At 40.1% G+C, this 16035-nt stretch overlaps 1 protein-coding gene across 32 annotated transcripts in view; it reads right to left on the minus strand.

Annotated features, from left to right (window-relative positions):
* The window catches only part of kif1b (kinesin family member 1B), a 67909-nt gene that overhangs the window by 30539 nt on the left and 21335 nt on the right, over positions 1-16035 (minus strand). For 13 of the 32 annotated variants that reach the window (XM_026154438.1, XM_026154440.1, XM_026154434.1 and 10 more), the window contains exons 3-16: positions 8726-8802; positions 8450-8629; positions 7741-7809; positions 7171-7349; positions 6395-6506; positions 5303-5380; positions 5125-5190; positions 4926-4943; positions 4509-4584; positions 4040-4118; positions 3815-3957; positions 3164-3205; positions 2621-2695; positions 1346-1557 (exon numbers count right to left, since the gene is read on the minus strand). In XM_026154438.1, coding sequence (XP_026010223.1) covers positions 1346-1557; positions 2621-2695; positions 3164-3205; positions 3815-3957; positions 4040-4118; positions 4509-4584; positions 4926-4943; positions 5125-5190; positions 5303-5380; positions 6395-6506; positions 7171-7349; positions 7741-7809; positions 8450-8629; positions 8726-8802 — 1406 coding nt within the window. The remainder of the gene's footprint in view (positions 1-1345; positions 1558-2620; positions 2696-3163; positions 3206-3814; positions 3958-4039; positions 4119-4508; positions 4585-4925; positions 4944-5124; positions 5191-5302; positions 5381-6394; positions 6507-7170; positions 7350-7740; positions 7810-8449; positions 8630-8725; positions 8803-16035) is intronic. The other 19 variants (XM_026154442.1, XM_026154457.1, XM_026154456.1 and 16 more) reach the window with 10 other exon arrangements.

The raw sequence follows: 16035 nt of genomic DNA on the forward strand, positions 1-16035 counted from the left end.
TTAGCAGTGTATTGGAGGCAGGAACAAGCGCACCAACCTGGATTTGGGAGATTACCTTTGCCTCATCACTGTCAAATGTTTATGTGTAATGTTTATACTTTCCCTTCACAAAATAAACTTGTATATTCAACGTGATTATGACTTATTTTCTTGCGTTTAGATTCCCAAAAATAGTTTCAGCACTGATAGAGAACGCTGTTCCTAACTATTAAAGCCTAAAGCTGATAAGACTGAATCTATTTTGGTCTGATTTCCACCGTATTTGCGTTGGTGCTTGACGTCATTGGATGACAGACGGGACCGGGCACCACGGTTGCCATGGAAACTGCAGCTCCTCATGGCTGTGGATGTTGCAATCTTATGTGCTACCCTATCTACAGAGTGTGAGAGACTGCTGTGAGTGGGAGGCATATAAGGCTCGGTAGCTGCGTGACGACCGATACGCAAGGCAGGGTTTTAATAAAGGCTGTATGTGGCGTAAAATTAAACAGCCATCTTAACGTTAAACAAATATATTGAATAAGTTAGTTTCTCCCTTTTTATCTTATTTCACGTTACTGTGAATTTCTTGACTTCTAATAAATTTTGTATATTTAATCATAAAAAATAAAGCTGCATCTCTACATTTATATACACTGTGGATAAAATACACTTTTTAACAATTAAAAACAAGCCTGTTGTCCCGTGTGGCATTGAAAAAGTCCGCAATTACTTTATTATTTTTGCCATATTAACCATGAAACCAGCAGTTAAGACCAATAGTTGTTTTTTTTTTTCTTTTCTTCAAGCCTCTATTGGTTAGAGCAGAGGTGTCAAACATAAGGTCCAGGGGTCAGAATTGGCCCAGCAAAGGCTCCAAAACCGCCCTACTAATAAAGACGTCCCTCAACGATATTCAAACAGAAAATTTTCTGTGATTTAAGAAAAACTTTCGTTTTATAATTACAGGATAGTCTGGGCAGTAACTGAACTTTTGATTTTTTTATTTTACGCATTTATTTCTTACAATTTAAGTCCAGAGTTTTGCTGACAGACTTATTTTCCTACAGTTACATTACTCCTTTATGTAGGAAAACTTAGATATTGTTGAAATTATATTTATTTTTCTTATAATTGCATATCTCAGCAAATAAATACATAGTTGTAAATGTCTTATTCCACTAACAGAAAGAGGAGTTCCACTTAAGATCAAAGCTCTGTATGTGGGCCAGGGTATAAAATGAGATATCTGGGATACACCTTTAAGTGGCCGGAGTAGGAAGATGGCTGCGGGACTTTTAACTTTCCTAACAACAAACAGTCAGTGTGATTTTAAAAGTGCTGCATACACCATTGTCTGCTTTACCTTGAGTCTTTCAATGGCCTCCTCCCCTCCAGGCGTGGACATGATTCGCTCTTGGATGCTGGTGACTGACTGAAGGCCCCCCTGGCTGCACAGCGAGCCAGAAGACGGCGAGGCTGTCAGGGAACCAATAGGGGCTGTGGAGAAATGGCCAGGGCGTTGGTTCTCTGAGGCTATCAAGTATCTATTCTTATTGTTCTGAATGTCTTTGAGGTCTGAGCCAACAAGAAAGAGAGAGGGAGAAGGAAGATAACACAGAAAGAGGAGGGATAGGCCAAGAAAGGTTTGAAGGAATAAAACACATAAAAATGGAATAACGAAATACCAAATAGAAAGAAGGAAAGAAAGTAACAGGGGGGGGGGGCAGATGGGGAAAGAGAAAGGACAAAGGGGAGGAAAGACCAATGTAAGACACACATTTTACGTTGTAGGGTTTAGACAAACACCCAGCATGATAGTCAGCTACAGACAGCAGCAGTTTTCACTCCAGGCAGTTACGCTCCAACTCATCATCTTCCAGAGAAAACGCATTAGATTTCAGCCTTTAATAACCAGTTTAAAGGGCGGCTTTTATGGTGGTCACAATTACAGTGGAGAGCAATTAACTCTGAGCTCTTAATTTGTAGTATGTTTGGAAGAAATAGGGAGGTGTCACTTTGTTGCTTCTGTGTATGTGTGAACGAGGGTGAACACACTGTGTGAAAACTGCTATCACGAGTATCGGCTACAGGATGGGAGGGAGATGGAGACTGCAAGAAGGTCCAGCAGGAGGACAGAGGAGAGACGTGGACACATGCTGGCAAAGAAAGTTCAGCCTGGAGTTGATTAGATTAATTCACAGCACACGCGCCATACGCACACAGCATCCGCCATAACAAAAGCCACAGCAGCCTCACTCAAAGGTCAGGTAGCTCATGTCAATATAATGACCTCAAGGGCCTCTGAGGCAACACACAAGTGAGCTCTTTAAGGACCAAACTAAATCAAAGTGATATTAGAAAAGGGTAAATATTCTGGGGGATGATGACTTTCTTGAGATATGGGCTTTTTTTCTCCAAAAACACACCCAACTATAGCTTGAGCTAGTTAACTATTTGCCCTGCACATCAGATGGTGCAGAAACATTTTTAAGGTTAAGATGTTAGGGATGCTTGAGAATACAACAGAAAGCACACTAGCAAACTAGTCACTCTACTAACTACTAAAGTGCACAAAGTTAGTCAAATCTTTACACAAACACCTCTGGTGCCTCTATATAGAAATACAAAAATTAAGCACCTTTCCGTCTGTAGCTCTGAGCCTCAGTTTGAGAACTCAGAAGGGGCATTTTAAAGCTTTGGGCACCGTCACCTGCTGGGGATGATTAGTGAAAGAAAACAAAATAAAAAGCAGAACGAATAACCGGGATTAAAATAAGCTTAAAGAGTGCGAGTCATAGGTAGTGAGACATTATTATGAAACGATGCATTTGCATTTTGAGGCCAGGGAAAACTAAAGGGCTACTCTAAAATGGATCTGAGCCTGTAAGTAGCTGCCTCCCCCCCTGTCATTCTGAAAAACGTAACAAAAAAATAACAATAAAGCGCAAAGCATGCTAACCTACTGCCATGCTTACTCTTGCCAGTTATAAGAACACCTATGGAAACCTTGCATTTCTGGGACTCTATTAAGCTTTTGCTTTTTTTAAAAAAAACAAAGGCACTTACATGCAAAGCTGGTAGCAGATTCAATATACAGGTAATGGGGTTCATAAGCAATGTTAGCTACTATAATTAGGGCAAATAGTGATATACAGTGCAAGTCTACCACACATATACACACATTTGATTCCACTTCCTGGACAATCATCCCCCATAGGATCAACTGAGGGGAAGCAGGAAAAGATGAGAAGGGTCAGAGGTCAGCACCAGTAGAATAGGAGGAACAGATATTTTTTATGTTGTTTTTTTGGGGGGGGGCTGGATAAACAATAACAAAGCTGAGAAGAAACGTCACGATATGTTTTGCTAAGTGCTACGCTATTAGACGTGATCTATGCAAGTAGTCAGGTTATTCATCACTTCAGCTATTAGAAGTCATTAATGGGTATATTATGTATCTAATTGACAAGGCTATGAGCCATTACTCCTGCATATAGCAAATGATATTTTAGTGCAGTTTTGAGTGACTACATGTGTTGTCAAACAATCAGTCAAACACATACAACCTTAAATATACTACATATTTGACGTTCTATACATGACTGCACTGAGGCATAATAAACCTTTATTGAGGTAAACTTGTTAAAAGCTGCTTCATTCTTTGTTTTTAGTGATGTACCAGCCACAAGTACAAGCACTGAGATGAAAACGTTAGATGGCTGAGAGTAACGAGACAGTAATGAAGATAGAAGACGTTGCCAGTTTGTGGTGGGCCCTGACAGAGAAGGTCGCTGGCTGCAGATACGACCAGCTGAGACAGCATAAAACTCACTGTCCAGAATGTCTCCCAGGCCCTGGGCACGGAGCAGTTCCTTCAGCCGGGCCACTTCATCCTTCAGATCGCGCACCAGCTTATTGTTGGGATCCTCATTGATGACAGCATTGCATTTGATGTTCTTGGCGCGGTCAGCATAGCTAAAAACATAATAAAACAAATAATTTTAAGTGTAATTCAAACAATCACAATCACAATCTTCCTCCAGGACAGAAAGCTTACCGCAGAGTGCTGAGGGTTTCATCGTAGTTTATGTCTGCAGGACTGAGGGCAGCTACCATGGCTGTTCTGGAGTTCCCACCTGATAAAAGATCAGTAGAGATGTCAGATAAGCATTGAGGACCAAACATGACCAAAGGCACATAGAATTTCTATGAAAATACAACACTTTTTAAAAGCTCGTCAAATGAAATACATTTTTTGTGTAATCAAGAGCTTCATTAGACTAAATCTAAGATACACTGCGCACTTTTTGTGACACGTCTGGACCAAGGAGGTGAGCCGACTATGCTCTTCTTAAAACTTCCTGAGTGCAATGTAGACTATTTCAAGTCTTTTCTTTTTTCAATCCTGACAGCATATTCCATTATGCAAATGGCTGAATTTCTCTGGCTTTTCATACGTAATTTACTGGCAAACCACTATTGTCACATAGTAACGTCAATTAATCAAGTGATACTAATATCCATACCGAGGTTCTCCCTCAGCAGCCATGTCAGAACAGAGTCCCTGTATGGGATGAAATCACTCTTCTTCTTCTTCTTGCTCTGCGGTAAGCAAAAAATAAATAAATCAATATATGAGTAAAAATGAGCTGATGTAATGATGTACAAATTATGGAAACGACTGGAGGCTGTGCAATATTATGTTGTAATAGAAAAAAAAAAAAGATCCTTATGTGTAAGGGTCAATATGTCAGGTAAAATGAGGAGAGAGTTAATTTGATATGCATTTGCTCTTGTGCACGGATTGAGGGTTTAAGGTTTAAAGTGATAAAACTGATAACAGCTAAATATCTGCAACTTCATTGCTGCACATGACCAAAGGCTGTCAAATCTGTCTCATGGGATGAATGACAGGTTAGTGGTTTAGCTGTGAAAGGGTTTACCTTGCTGGTACAATTATCCTGTGCAAGTAAGCATTACAAGGACAAGAGAAGAGAGAACAGAAGGGCAGACATTACAGCATGCCAGGCTACAAACATGAATTCCTTTTGAAGGTAGGGTCAAGTTGTAGAGGATAAGAGAACGACTGCAAAGAAGGAGGAGGAGAGAAATAAAGGAAATAAAATCAAGTGTAAGACTCACCACTTCAGCCAAGGCAGAGATAACCTTTCCTAACGTGGTGAGAGACTTGTTGATGTTTGCTCCCTCCTGCAAGCACAGACAAAAAACAAAAACAGAATAAAATTACACAGATTTCCAGGTTGTACAAGTCATTTTTTTTAATGTGATTCCAAGGTGTTTGGGAAGATCGGAGTCTTACCTTTAGCCTGGTACCTTTAGCTCCAGTTGAATCTGCTCGCTCACTGCCTGCCAAGTCTACCAGACTAATTTTACTGACCTAAAGGGAGGGAGTAAATGCATTAGATGCATCAGGCCTATAATAATGTGCATTTAATAGGGTGGGTAGAGAAAATAAATAAATAAAATACAGCTCTTAGCTTCACCAATGCCAAATCTAAATTTCTGCATAATGTTGACCACATCAGAAAAAAAGATAGGAGCACAGTGCAGCACTTGGATGATGTACAGACTCCTCATACCAAAGCTACTGCATGACACAGGTTAGCATCTTATGAACAGCCTGGACACAGTAATGACCTGAGCATCAGCGACAAAGCACGCACTATAAAACTTGACCAGCTCTGGTGAGGTGAAGAAATAGCTCTGTCAGTGTAATCTATTACAAAAGATCTGTTCCATTACTGCAACAGAAACAGCACTGCTGGAGGTATGACGTAAAAAAATGAAAGCTCCACTTTCACTTTATTTATAGTTTTTATGTCAAGGAAAACGTATGCCTGGTGCTCCCGAGCCAAGCAGCAGATTCACACAAATCACATTAGAAAATAATTTATAAAGGAAATCAATGCTAAATGCAAAACTTTTTTGCATTTAGCATTTTTGCATTTAGAAAACAGAGACAAATTCCAGTTTAATGGTTTAAATCCCACCATAAAAATCTGCAGAATGAATTGTTGAACACATTCAAAGCATTTGGGGGCATTCCTGTCAAGTGAGATGGAGCAAGGGTGTAAAATCTAACAGAGTGGCCACATACAATAGGCATTGTTTTCAGTAACACAGCGGTCTTTGTTCCTCCACAGTCTGAGGAAATTCTAAAAGTCAAATCTAAAATGGCTCTCTCTCTTTTTTTTTCCCCTGCCTCCTGTGACCACTAACTTCAGGAGACTAAAGGACCAAAGAAAGCTTTTAACCCATTTTTCAGTCTAAATAAAACAGCATAAAGAAATTCATCTCTAACAAACACAAGGAAGGAACTTTAAGTGTATTTGAGTGTGAATGTTTTCCAACTAATTATAAACAAAGAGGGCGACTGTTTTCCTGCTCTGACCTTTTCTGTGGAGAGGTCCGTCTCGCTGTCGTGTTTCCTCTGAGTGAAGACAATGGTGAAAACAGCATGGGACCTGCTGCTTGTCTCGTTCATGTTGGTGGCAGCCACAGTTCTGGAGTTTAGCACATATGGGCACAGTTAGGAAATAAACAGTATGATTTCTGAGCACCTTAATAACCACACAATATTCTTTTAAAGGAAAATTAATTCCTAATTCTTAGTCTTGGCTATTACTAGCGCTATCATCAGTGGGTTTTACACCTATTAGAGTGAAGTAAATCTAAAGGATTACTTTGTGCGGCGGAGGTGGATAATAACGCGAGGACGCCAAACACAAACACATGAGGAGTGCTTAGAGGGATAGTCACAGGGGAGATATGGGCTTTACGTGGCATGTTCTAGAAATAAGCCTTCTAAGTCAGCACAGTGAGATTATGGCAGGGTTCACTCCTCCTCACACGAGCCCTCGTGCACGCGCACATTTCATTGAAAAATACTCATTACCTGCCAGGTCAAGCTTGACATGCGGTTATATTTAAAAAAAAAATAAAATAAAAAATTAAGGCGGTAACACAGTGAAGGCTGAGCTGTCTTGCTGTTTAACAATTCAACCCTTGCAAATGAGTCATACAAGAACATTTCCTCAATCAAAGCTAATTTTTATCTTTTATCAACCTGACTGACCGTTGATTATCAGATCACCACAGCTGTCGCCACAACTTTAGCCCCTCCCGCTCCTTCCTGTGATCTCAGCATGATCTCAGGGCTTAGCTCACCTGGCCTTGTTGCCAGCATCCATCAGGTCAGCGATGTCTGTGTAGGAGGTGACAGCTAGCTTGGACAGATCCTCTACATAGGGACCCAACAGCGGGTGTTCTCGGACTCGTAGGTTCCCTTTGTTCTTGGGGTTGAGCAAATCTCGGACGCGCTCGCAGTAGATCTCCATGTAACTGACCTGGAAACAATTTCAGAAGTACAGAGAGCAATTTCAGGTGCTCCAGGTTGAATATATTAAGCTAATATTGTGCAGCTCTGTACAAAGAATATATATTAATGTCACTATTGATATATATAAGAGGAGGTATTTGCATGCATATATTAAGGTCAGAGAACATAAGATATACTTTATTTATCCCAGATTTGGGAAATTATCCGGACCACAATCGCACCTCAACTTCACAGTCACACTTTTGTTTTCCCAATTTTACTGGCAGAGATTTGCAAAGAAAACCATGCAGTATGTGACTGAAGTCTGGGAAATGCTCAGGAAAGAGCAGTGAACACAAAAAGTTGGGGGCAGAGGTGAACCATGAGGACTACAGATACCAAAGAAGAATGATACTCACCTCTACTGAGTAGGAGAGCTCCTCTTTGTTGCCGTCCTCATTGATCTTCTCAAACAGATCTTCACACAGCTGAGTGGCAAAGAAAAAAAGCATTTTAGTTCAAATGACGGCATCCGCAGATATAAAAGAGGCGATAAATAGGTGTGAGATCTGTGGGCTTCTTATAAAGCAAACATTTAAATAGTTATAGCCTGAAAACCTAAAATTGTAAACTTTGGCCAAATGTCATTCACTTTCCACACCGCTCTAAATTGCTTTCAGTGTGGTTGCAGCTTAAAGGACTTAAAGTTGTTTCAGTTCTTCTATTTTAGACTGTTTAAATATTCTGAAAGGTGAATTTAGAAACTTTCTATCCATTAGATCTGACAATCTGATCAAAGGAGGGGAAAGAGCCAGATCAAAGCTTTGGGAGAGGACACCTTTGTCATTACATACATTATTTAAGTGTATAAAAAAAATCTGTTATGCATATATTTTTCAGGCTTTTCATCATAAACAAGGCACTACGTGTAATATTTCCAGAGCTCTGATGGTCTAAGATGTGTACAGAATTAGTAGATTAAATGGACTCAGCAGTTTGCGAGTTGTACTATACATTCAAGGCTCTAAATGAGCAGGAATAGTAAACAGACTACAAGACAAGGGATTGCATTATTTGTCTTAGTCTCTGCAGTGCAGTGAATGGTGAATGAGGTTTTGTTGAACAAACCATGGGAATGATTCCTTCCTGCCCCTCCTCCTGCTTGCCCATCATGGTGTAGGATTTGCCAGCTCCTGTCTGGCCATAAGCAAAGATGCAGACGTTATAACCCTCAAAAGCATGCTGCAGCATTTCCTTTCCAATGTCATTGTACACAAGGTTCTGTGAGGCAAAGCAGGGGTCATCGGGCTGCAATAAAAAGAGAAAAATATATTTAAATATATGTAGCATCACAATAAGATTTGCATATTTTCTTTGCTTTTAGTGATTAGAGTTAAAACTCACAGAGGTATGAGACCAATAGGAGTAATCAAAACTGAAGGTCTTTGCTGGTTCCTTTGGGGCTTTGGGGTTGAGGATAGCTGTGGAGGAGGAACAAAATTAGTAATGGGGTTGATATTTTCTAGATTGAAAGTTGAAGTGACACAAAAACTACTCGCATGTTCTGTTATTTTAAAAAGCTGCCTTTAGTTAGTTTATGATGTCTTCTACAGAATTCTTTAGTTGTGTTTCTTCAACCAAAAGCAGCTTCTGTGCTCAATAATATATATAACCATGCATTCCTCATGTTTTCCCCTCATGTCTTTCCTACATTTCTTTTTAAAGTAAATAAATAAACAAAGACTGTAAATTTAAATTGGAGTTACTAAATAGACCCAAATGATAAGATATATATATATATGTGATCCTGGTTGGCAAATAGCAGCTACCTCAGGTTCCTGTTCCTCAATTAGAGAGATATTTTTGGCAATGCAAGTCACATGAAACAGTGGCAGACTACGAGATGCTGGCTTCTTTTTTTTTTGAGAACTGCAACTGTTGCAGCAAGCTCTGCCACATATGGTTTATCCTTAACCAGTGTTTTAATCATCATCATTAAGATTGACATCATTACAAAATGACAGTTTGAATGAAAAACACCAGCCTACTTCAATCACACCACTTCACCTGCTCTCGCTCAACACTACTCAGCCATTCCCCGTCGCCACATGGACAGTTTTTAATGAACAGAAATCTGCTGCCATGCCTGGCATGTCACACTCCTCAACCATGCTGGTTGGTACTGCCGGTGACAAGTGCACTAGATTTCACACTGGATATGTGACAGGCAGAAAGCGGGATGTTAATTTACTATAAGATAACCACAGAAATCACTCCTCTTAGACAAACTAAACTTTAGGGATTAGAGTTGTTTTGTGCCATGGCTGCAGCAAGAGACTTTGCTCAGGCCAGGCAGACAAATGCATACCACCACCTTTAGAAGTGAGGAGGAAGTGGGAGAGGAAGGAGTGAGAAAGAGGCTAGTGAAAGAAGGGTTTGGAGAGACTAAAATAATGCGAGTGCTCAAGGCCCTAGCAACAGTCCAAACAGATCAACAACAGAAACCGAAGGCAGGACAAAAGGGAAAAAACTATCTGCGCCTTAGTAAGAATGCTACAGTCTGTGAGCGTAAGTATTTAGAGCATTTTCAATCTTTCCAGGGAAGTCTGCAGAAGCAGTCACAAAGGAATAATTAGCGTTGTGTGATGCCCTGTGCTAATGGGCAAATTAAAGCCAGGTTTGGCTCCTCAACATGACGGTGCTTGAGAGGCTTTTGCATCAAGATGTCGCCAGCAGAGTGCCTTGTGTGCTCAGAGGATTTCAGCGCGCTTATCAATAATGCAGGAGATCTGGAGAGTCGGGGATAGCATATCGTCCTCCATGGGTCACAGGCTGACAGAAAAGCACAGCATGTCCTCAGAAACCAGAACACTAACTGCTTCATGCTAAAACTATGATGATTAAAGCAGCAGCTATTTCACTGAAGCTCATATAGATTCATGCAAAAATAATCCATTTGACTGTGCACTCTACAATCTTTGAACAGGTTAAGGTGTGCAGGCAGAGTAGCAGCTTCCATATTGGGCACTGGAAGAGGATACAGCGAGACAGGCTGCTAAATAAATCCCAATTTCAACTTTGACCTGCCTCCAAAGGGAAATTGGAGACTGGGGATGAAGAAATGAAGGGGGATTTAGGTTACCAGTGCCCTTATTCGCCTTTCCTGGAACAATCTACAGTGGCTATTAATGAGAAAGCAGCCTAAGCTCTGATTCAGTGTCAATGAGGCAACTAAGCATTAAAAACAGAAACATGATGAGAGAGTTCCACATGTGGGGGAATTTAGACAGCGATATTCCTATTATAGGACAGAAGTCTGATGGTGACAAACTCTACCATACAGGGAATCAGCATTAAACAAGCTTTTTAATCTTGGACTCTCTCAATCTTCCCAAGTTCAATCTTGGACAAGACACTACATGGTAGCAACTACTAGGAGATTGATCAGCTCCTTAATATGAATCATGCTCATGTAGTACAATTATCTCATTCAATAGCTCACAACATTGCTCCCAGAAAGGAGAGCTGGTTCACCCATGTGGTGTCATCAGTGTGTCATAAGAGTGGGTCTCTTCTGTAAGAGCCTGTAAAGGTGTTCTGAGGTCAAGATACCCACACCTTCAAAAATGGGGCTCTAACTAGTGCTGCATCTGCACATAAAGGATACCAATGGCAACGGTTACATATTCACAGTCTGGCTTTTATTTACACATTGTGTTGAAAGAAGTAAAAAGAAAAAAAACCCCACACCACTCTAATATTTGTTCATGATATTGGTTTGATACTGACTGAAATAGCTGGGTTGGGTGTCTGTGGTACTGTGACAACAGGGAACCATCTATTTTATTCAAATATAAGTTATTCTATGTTTGGTTTGCTGTGCTGTGTGTGACCAGGGGTGCACTAGGTCCTAGAAAGAGAGCTTACACAGCATGGAGGAAGCTAACAGCAAACTATTTGGAGTTCAAGATATTTCATGCTTGCTACGCCAACAAGTTTGATTTGTTTTTTGTTGCTTTGCAGCAGTTTGTGAATTTATGTTAGCAAATGGTGTTTGCTAATGGTGCTTTTGCTAGCTAGCCAGGTAGCACTGGAGTCTATTAACAGCTGGGAGGCTCTGTGCTACATTCAAGAACAGCTAAGACAGATGGAGGAACAAGAACAAGTCCAATGGGCACCGAAATAAGCTGTGCCCATTGTTTAGAAGATTTCCTGTTTAAAAAAATAAAAATAAAATAGCAGTTTTGTTTGTGCGTCTTCTTTGCGTGCTCACATTTCAGGCTGTTCCTCTGCACACAGCGTGGTGGCATGCTGCAATACCGAGAACTAAAAAAATCTGTTTTGTTTAAATTGGTTGAATGAATAAAGCAGAGTCCGATTGTGAGGGTACAGGGAACCAAGAGAGACAAAGATCAGTGCTACTCAAGCATAACAGGTGTTTTGTCCGATGCCACAGAGATTTAAGGATCAAATTAATAAATCCAAATTGAGATTTATTGGTTGTATTTTTAAGTTAGACTTCTCTGCTTTGGACACATTAACACTAACAATAGCACATATCCCAATTTTGTTTAAAAATAAGTGGAAATTAAAAAGTGGCATTATGTCTAACTGAAAAGCATAACAGGAAACCTTTTAAGGACTGAATGACTTTATTTCCTGTGACAATTATTTTTGATTTTTGTTAACCGAGTGGAAGAGTGGACTGCAAATTATTCTGGTTATGTGGTTTTATTTCATTTGTCATTATTATAATGACTAGCACAAACGCAGGCCTGTGGGTCTCGTTTGCTTCGCTCAGGCATAAAAACACAGACATGTGTGTAATTTTATCGTGCCATTCTTTTTATGTTCATTATCACGGTGTATATTAAGAAACTTGCTGTTCATAAACACCAAACAAATGATTTTTTATTTTAAATATATTGTTCTACTTCTTTGCAGACTACTTATTAACAGTTTAAGACAAGCTAATCAGCTACAGGCACTATTAGTTACAGTTTGTTGAAAATGTATGCATATCTGTAAACAAGAACACATTCCAGTGATCCCAAAGTGCCACTGTACTAAAAATTGTTTAGCAACATTTATTTAGAAATAACAATGAACACATATACATAATGTAGACATAATGGCACATTTGTTTTGAGATCAGCTACTATAAATAATATATATGAAATTTATAATAATCTGAGTCTTAAAAATAAAATAATCCCCAAAACTATATAGATGTAGTTGTGCTTTAATCCAATCAGAAAACGTCCAGCAGCAAAAACTTTCCATGCCTGAATATTCTACATATTCTTTTCATACCACACTTCTGTGTTAATTGTTTTTCCAAAACGAAAAGGCAACAATTCTTAAATTGTGTGGATTTATCATTCTCTCCTTTCTTCTCACAATCAGGAGTACAACCTATACATTTAACATCAATATTTGATTGATAGCTGCAATCAATCAGGATGTGACTGTGGAAAATACGCAAAGTCGTGGTACTTGTATCTACCAGGAGTAGAAAGGTTGGGCTGGTGTGTCACATGCATGTGTCAAATTGTTGCATTTGACGGGCAGAATGTGGAGAGTTTTATCCTCACCATCTGATATATATCTGATCAGTCAATCACAAAACAGTGCCCTTACACTCTAGCATGACATGCCTACACCTGCACATCTCATAAAGCACATGAACAGGGATTCACACTTAGTAAAAGTCACAAGTCCTGACTGAAATAAATAATACTTATAGTACCCCCCACTTAATATTCAGCCACAGTCACATCCTGAACTTGAAATGGCAAACGCATCCTGCTGCCTCATAAGCAACGTCATCATTCCGTCTTTTTCCATCCATGGCAACAGGTATAGGACCAGATTCTGGTTGCCATAACAACTCAAACTGGGCACAGACGTGGAGGATGCAGCACATCTCGTCCTCTTTTCTCTCGTCTCGAGCGTTCGCCGTTATTGCCCTCGCAAACTATTTAGACATTCTTAAAATTCAAGTTTATGGATAATTACAGTCATTTATCAAACACTGATTTCCAGGTTTAAATCCTTTGCACATCTTAACAACCAACATGAGGGCGGCACTGCAGACTTTAGGCCACTTATAATGTCAGGCTCAATAAGGCACTGTTTACCATCCCGCCGTCGGTAAGCACTAAACATCCATTACATTAACAGATGACATGCAAATCTACACATATGAGGTACTCAAAAGGAGTCAAAATTCTCTTAAGACTGAGAAACGTAGACAAACAAAAGCTATTGTGTGGCACATTCATCTGTTTGCTCTTCCGAAATGCTACGGTTTTACATTTTCAGCTCCTAGGAATTTAGGATTGATAGGATGCAAGCCCTCCACAAGCCCTCAGGGTGAACAGCAGTTAACTAACCACATCCTGACATCAACCTCAGCTGGTTGTTGCCAGCAGACATTTTGTGCTACAGTGCTCAATATGGGGTCTATAATCCAACCAGGAAAGAAAAAAAACCCCTCAGTAATTAGGTTGTTAGGAGGTCTCCAAGCACCAGATGGAGACTAAAAGCTAGCCCTTTTCACCTGACGCTAACAGCCAGAGTCTAAAATGGCTGAACAAAATCGACCTCTCTCTCTTCCAGTAACCCTCTAAGGATACGCCGACTGCTAAGTGAAGCTGATCGATGACTATCTGGGATCACAGGAAGGGGGTGAAGACATTAGGGTGAATGCATATGGAAACTTTGAAAGAGAAACAAATGGGTGAAGTTAAAGGAACCCAGAGAATATCTGTGCACAGCTGGAATGACAACACGTGCTTCTTTGAACAAGACAGGAATTTAAATAGCATCCCTGGGGTCTCTGTGTGCATATCCAAGCGCATCTGTGTGATGTTCACTTCTGAATAATATCACTTCAAACATTCAATTCATATTTACTCACAAGAGTACAGACTGCTCTTTTCCACTAAATAAAAATGTTGGTTACACCAGTTGAACCAAAACCATGTGCACTTAACTACTAATTAAATAATCTCATGAAATGTAACTTCACAGGCAAATTACTTTTAGTGATAGAAAATCCATTTGTAATAGCAGCTGAGAGAAACATTTAAAATTCAGCGTACAGCATTAGCGCCCAGCTTCTTACTTATTATTAAATATTGAAGGCCATAGTAATCATTTTTAAATGGATTGCAATTCACCGTCACTGGATGTTTTTATTTCTAGAGATTACATCTAGGTGCCCAAAACAATAATGGAACCTCACCAAAACAAACCCCATGTCAGAAAATAATTTTCTGCTTTGGTAGAGCTCTGGGTCTAGAATGATTTTCTTCTCTGCTAGTTAATATGTAAAATACAAGATGGAAGCAAGTCAATTAAAAATTGTTGTTTCAATAATGGAATTTCTCCCAATAACATAATCTGATAATGTGGATCATGGTGCTGATTAGAAATGCCGCTTAAAACCTAATCTCTGTCTCCCTCTCCCCCTCTGCCATCTAAAAAACAAACAACCCCCCCAAGAAACACCCTGCATTGGTATAAAAAGCCAGAGAGACAGAGAGGGTAAACTAAAACATTACAGCAACAAAGTCTGACAGTGAAACTGCTGCATCCTCTACGTCCACAGCTGGTATGTTTTACACAGATGCAGCCAGCACTGAATTGAGATCAGAGCAGAGGAACTTTATTGATCCCAGAGGGAAACTGAGTTGTTATAGCAACATACAACACACAGTTTAGGGTTTGTTTGTTTTTTTTGCATCATTCCTGGTGAGCTCTGCTGTCGCTTCCTTCCCTGTTCCAGTCCACTTTTCAATCAATCAACATTTGATCGATGCAAAGCATCACACGTTGCTCGACGCGCTGCACAGAAGCATGTTAGCCTTGGCTGAAAACTCGCCTTCACAGGCAAATCCACAAATTAAGCATTCAGCTGTGCTCACACTGGAAGAGATTCATTTGTCATACATCACTTTGAAGCTGACGGCTGGTCGCTTGCACACACCCCAAGCTCTGGTTGCCTAGGTGACCCTCTATTGTACTACCAGGTCATATGTCAATTAGCGGTAATCTTCGCTTTCATTGGTAGTTGCTTCAGTTGCTTACCGGGAATTTGAGAAAACTTTTACCTGAGTCCGGCCTACTTCCCATTGCCTGCAGTTATGACACATGAAGAGCAGAGTATCATTCATTTTCTATACAGAAGACTTGAGGGAAAAGGTAAGTATAATCACTTAAAAGATTAAATCTCCATTTAAGGTCACCGTTGTCAAGTGACACTTCAACGTCTGGTTCTTGCAGTATGGATAAGAATCACAGCTGCTTCATGCTACAACACAATTATTCCTTTTGGTAAAAAGTGTGAGGTATTGTATGAGAAATAGAAAATGTTGTGTACACTTATTTCAAACTACAGCCTCCCACCTGTGTCAGTTTGTGGATGAATGGTGAAGCGAAACAGCTGTTGACATGAACCAACGATGTGAGCAGTGCCACAGTAACGCTAATATAGCTGTTCACTCTCAAGTAGCAAGACTCAAGTTTGGATGAGGTACATGCTGAGCTGGCCACAGAAATTCTCTGCGTGTTGCATCCAGTGTATTTAGGAGAGTGTGTTTGATGGCTTGGTTACCAGGGCTGCGGCACAGGTGACAGAGTTGTCGCTGGATGCGGCTTAAAGCTGAGGGCTAAAAGTAGTGTCTGAGCACTGCAGCGCACATTTGCAA

The sequence above is a fragment of the Astatotilapia calliptera genome, chromosome 20 (assembly GCF_900246225.1).
Source record: "Astatotilapia calliptera chromosome 20, fAstCal1.2, whole genome shotgun sequence".
Taxonomy (NCBI): domain Eukaryota; kingdom Metazoa; phylum Chordata; class Actinopteri; order Cichliformes; family Cichlidae; genus Astatotilapia; species Astatotilapia calliptera.